This window comes from Colobus angolensis, unplaced genomic scaffold (assembly GCF_000951035.1).
Source record: "Colobus angolensis palliatus isolate OR3802 unplaced genomic scaffold, Cang.pa_1.0 Scaffold21, whole genome shotgun sequence".
In the NCBI taxonomy this organism is placed as follows: domain Eukaryota; kingdom Metazoa; phylum Chordata; class Mammalia; order Primates; family Cercopithecidae; genus Colobus; species Colobus angolensis.
The window spans coordinates 7,042,274-7,046,792 of NW_012115266.1; the positions used below are offsets into that span (position 1 = coordinate 7,042,274).

Sequence of the window (4,519 nt, forward strand, 5' to 3'; positions counted from 1 at the left end):
TTTTTTTTTTTTTTGAGACAGAGTCTCACTTTGTCACCCAGGTTGGAGTGCAGTGGTATAATCATACCTCACTGCAGCCTCAACCTCCAAAGTTCAAGTGATCTTGCCGCCTTAGCTTCCAGGGTTGCTGGGACTACAGGCACATGCAACCATGCCCAGCTAATTTATTTTTAAATAGACAGGGGTCTCACTATATTGCCCAGGTTGGCCTCAAACTCCCAGCCTCAAGAAACCCTCCCACCTCAGCCTCCCAAAGTGCTAGGATTATAAGCATGAGCCACCACCTGGCCTTACTATATTTTTCTTAAGTGAGAATCTCCCTGGTGGTCTAGTGGTTACGATAGGGGGGAAAGATGAAAATTAAATAAGCATATAACCATAATGAGGCTCCATCCATAACAGCACCATAATAAAAACTGTCTAAGAGGGGAGTCCAGGAGGCAGAGGAAGGAGAAAAGGGAGGGCTGGAGCTGGGACCCTGGGAAAGGACATGAACAGTGAAGGGTGGGGAGCCTCAGGAAGAGGCCCAGAGCGGGGAAGATCCAGAAAGTGGGGCAGTTACTGAGAGAGAAGGGAAACCCTAGGCAGAGGGAAGCCAAGGCCCAGCAGGCTGGGTGTCTTCTCAGCAACTGCGCTCTGACAGCCTCAGGATCCTGGGCCTTAATTTGGGTCTTTTAATGTCTTGATCTCTCCCCTACACCAGGAAACTCTCAGAGGCCCAGGCCCACTCCAGGACACAGCCCTTGGGAAGTGAAGCCTGCACCAGTGACCTGCATTCTTTTTTTTTTATTCCCCGAGACTGAGTCTCGCTCTGCTGCCCAGGCTAGAGTGTAGTGGCATGACCTTGCTCACTGCAACCTTCACCTCCCAGGTTCAAGTTCTCCTGTCTCAGCCTCCCGAGTAGCTGGGATTACAGGCGCCCACCACCGCGCCCAGGTAACTTTTGTATTTTCAGTAGAGATGGGGTTTCACCATATTGGTCAGGCTGTTCTTGAACTCCTGACCTCGTGATCCACCCGCCTCAGCCTCCCCAAAGTGCTGGGATTACAGGCATGAGCCACTGCGCCCAGCTGGCTTTCTTTTCTGTAAGAAAGCTGAGAGCCAAACTAACCCCAAGGGCCACGAGGCCTGCGCAGATCACTAGTACTGCAACAGGATCCCATAGCAAATACTGCGGATTTGCTTGCAAAATAAACGCAGGACCAGCTGGGCGCGGTGGCGTGTAATCCCAGCACTTTGGGAGGCCGAGGCAGGTGGATCACAAGGTCAGGAGATCAAGACCATCCTGGCTAACACGGTGAAACCCCATCTCTAATAAAAACACAAAAAAATTAGATGGGCCTGGTGGCAGGCGCCTGTAGTCCCAGCTACTCCAGAGGCCGAGGCAGGAGAATGGCGTGAACCCAGGAGGTGGAGCTTGCAGCGAGCTATCATGCCACTGCACTCCAGCCTAGGTAACAGAGCGTGACTCCTCAAAAAAAACAACAAAAAAAAGCAGGACCCAAATACTTCTTACCACCTGCACTACTACCATCCTAAAAAGTATTCTAGGTTGCAGGAACAAACCATCTTAACTGGCCTCCCTGCTTGCTGGCTAGTAACAGCCAGTGAGTCTGTAAAATTCCAAGTGAGACCATGTCACTCCGCTCAAAACCCCCCAACAACTCACATTCCATTCAGACCATTCAGACCCTATGTGTAGTGATTAATCTTACTTGGAAGTCTGGCCTTTACCCTCGGCTACTGGTAAGTGCCTTCTAGACCCATGGAATGTCCTAACAGGAGTGAGCTTTGGGGACAGGCAACCTCGGGGGGAAATGGAGACAACTAAAGGCCTTAGCCCAAAGCTCCTGCAGGGACTGAAGACTAAAGGTCAGCCACAGAGCACTATGTGATTAAGCACCAAGGGAATTCGGCACACCCAAGGATCAAGTGAGCTTCCCTGGTTATACCATCATGGCCGGGCAGAGGTACCAGGACTCCATTGCAAGAAGACAGCAAGGGCCGGGCGCGGTGGCTCAAACCTGTAATCCCAGCACTTTGGGAGGCCGAGACGGGCAGATCACGAGGTCAGGAGATCGAGACCATCCTGGCTAACACGGTGAAACCCTGTCTCCACTAAAAAATACAAAAAACTAGCCGGGCGAGGTGGCGGGCGCCTGTAGTCCCAGCTACTCGGGAGGCTGAGGCAGGAGAATGGCACAAACCCGGGAGGCGGAGCTTGCAGTGAGCTGAGATCCGGCCACTGCACTCCAGCCAGGGAGACAGAGCCAGACTCCGTCTCAAAAAAAAAAAAAAAAGAAGAAGACAGCAGGAAGGTTCCTATTTAGCTCCCTCCGACCCTGCCCCAGGCCTCTCATCCTTTGGCTGGTTCTAGGCATGCTTTTGCTGTAATAAAACCATAATCCCAATACCTTCTTGAGTTCTGTGGGTCACTCTAGTCTATTACCTACCTGAAGGTGGTCATGGGGACCCCTGAGCTTGCAGCTGGTATTGAAGTGAGGACAGACTTGTGGGGACCATGCCTTCCAACCACGTAGGCTGCCAAACTCTCTGCACCCTGTGTGCCCACCTTATTACAACTGTCATGATCTGCCCACTCCTTGCCGAGACTTCATCCCTTACTCCTCTTCTCACTCACATCAGCCAGGCTCCCACCCCTCAGTCCCAGGAAGCCCCTTCCCCAGATACTCACCAGGTGAACTCCCTCACTTATGAAAACACGGTCACCATATCCAACGCACTATAACTGCTGTGTCTTTTTTCTTTGCTCCCCACAAGAGTATCAGCCTCAAGGAGGCAGGAATTTTTGTACTGTGTTCCCTGCTGTGACCCCAGAACAGGGCTAGTTTCTGACACGTGCTGAGTGTTCCACAAATTCTTGAACACATGACTTCTAGTATCCTTTAGAAATACCTTTTAAAAACCAGACCATCACACCCCTACCCTCCGTGAAAGGCCGAGTCTGCAAAAACAGGAAAATGAACTACGTTTATCTAGATAGAGCCCTTTGCTGAGGGAGATGAAGTTAACAGTCGGCAAGGCCCAGGATGTCCAGAGAGCCCCGTGGCCTGGTGTGGGTGAGGCATGGGTGCTATCCCAGCCCTGACACCTCCATGCTGTTGACTTTGGGGGGCCCCCCTTCTCTGGGCCTTGGTCCCTACGTAAATAATGAAGGAGTTGGAGCAGTAGACTCATGGGAGGGGAGGAAGGAAATTCCTGCTATGAGAGATGCAGAGGGAAGACAAGACCTCACCAGGCAGGGGTGACTTTTATTTGAAGGCAGAAAACACCCTATTTGGGGGTTCATTTCTAATCTGCAACAGTTTTGTTTTTGTTTTTTAAAAAAGGGAAAAAAACAGAAAAACCAGAACCCAAAGGGCCTGGGAAGGAAAGAAGGGTAGTGGGTCCACGTCAGGCTGGGGTCAGGCCATATAGGGGAAGCGGAGCAACAGCCCTTCGTGAGGCTCCAGTTTCAGGCGTTCCAGCTCAAGCGGGGAGCCCTCCTCACGGCCTGGCTGGGTGCTGAGCACAAGGTCAGCCTTGGTTGGCAGGCTGGCGCTGGCGGGCAGGTCGGAGGCCTGCAGCCCAGCCGAGAGGCCCACATCCCCAAAGTTAAGCACTACCAGAAAACGCTCATTCTGGTCCCAGTGGCGGATATAGGAGAAGAGTCCAGGCCCAGAGGAGAATGTATGGAAGTCCCCATGCAGTAGGGAGCGCTCCTTACTCCGCTGGTCACTCAGCTGCCGGAACAAGGAAAGGAGGGAGCCAGGGTCTTCACTCTGGCCCTAAGAATGATAAAAACATAGCGGAAGCATGTGAGGGGGTCCCCTGGGCACAGACTTCTACAAGCCCAGCCCACCCTCCACTGGGCATGTTCTGCCCATCTAAAACTCTTACCTTCACAGTCATGTTGGCACTTACAGCCCCTGGGATGTCAGGGAAGCTGGACTCATCCCACAGCATGACTGGAGCCTCCACAGGCTGAAATGCAGAGAAAACAGGACTTTAAAAAGGCCTGGGGTCAGGCACGGTGGCTCACATCTGTAATTCCAGCACTCTGGAAGCCCAAGGCAAGAGGATCGCTTGAGCCCAGGCATTTGAAACCAGCCTCAGCAAAATAATGAGCCCTCATCTCTGCTACAAAATTTTTAAAAATTAGCTGGGTGTAGTGTCCCTATAGTCCCAGCTACTGGGGAGGCTGAGGAGGGAGGATCACTTGAACCCAGGAATTTGAGCTTGCAGTGAGCCGTGACTGCACCACTGTACTCCAGCCTGGGCAACACAGTGAGGCCCTGTTTCAAAAAAAAAAGCCCTGGGCCCACTGTCCCTTATCCCTCTTCCCATTCCCATCCTCATCGATATACAACCTCCCCTACTCATGTCTGGCTTTTTTTTTTTTTTTTTTTGAGACGGAGTCTCGCTCTGCTCAGGCTGGAGTGCAGTGGCACGATCTTGGCTTACTGCAACCTCTGCCTCCTGGGTTCAAGCGATTCTCCTGCCTCAGCCTCCCGAGTAG

At 52.2% G+C, this 4,519-nt stretch overlaps 1 protein-coding gene across 4 annotated transcripts in view; it reads right to left on the reverse strand.

The window, feature by feature from the left end:
- Nucleotides 1–3,234: 3,234 nt before the first annotated feature.
- The window catches only part of SLC3A2 (solute carrier family 3 (amino acid transporter heavy chain), member 2), a 29,278-nt gene continuing 27,993 nt past the window's right edge, over nt 3,235–4,519 (reverse strand). For all 4 annotated transcript variants that reach the window (XM_011942655.1, XM_011942653.1, XM_011942654.1 and 1 more), the window contains 2 exons: nt 3,901–3,984; nt 3,235–3,788 (listed from right to left, as the gene is read on the reverse strand). In XM_011942655.1, coding sequence (XP_011798045.1) covers nt 3,426–3,788; nt 3,901–3,984 — 447 coding nt within the window. In that variant the 3' untranslated portion in view covers nt 3,235–3,425. The remainder of the gene's footprint in view (nt 3,789–3,900; nt 3,985–4,519) is intronic.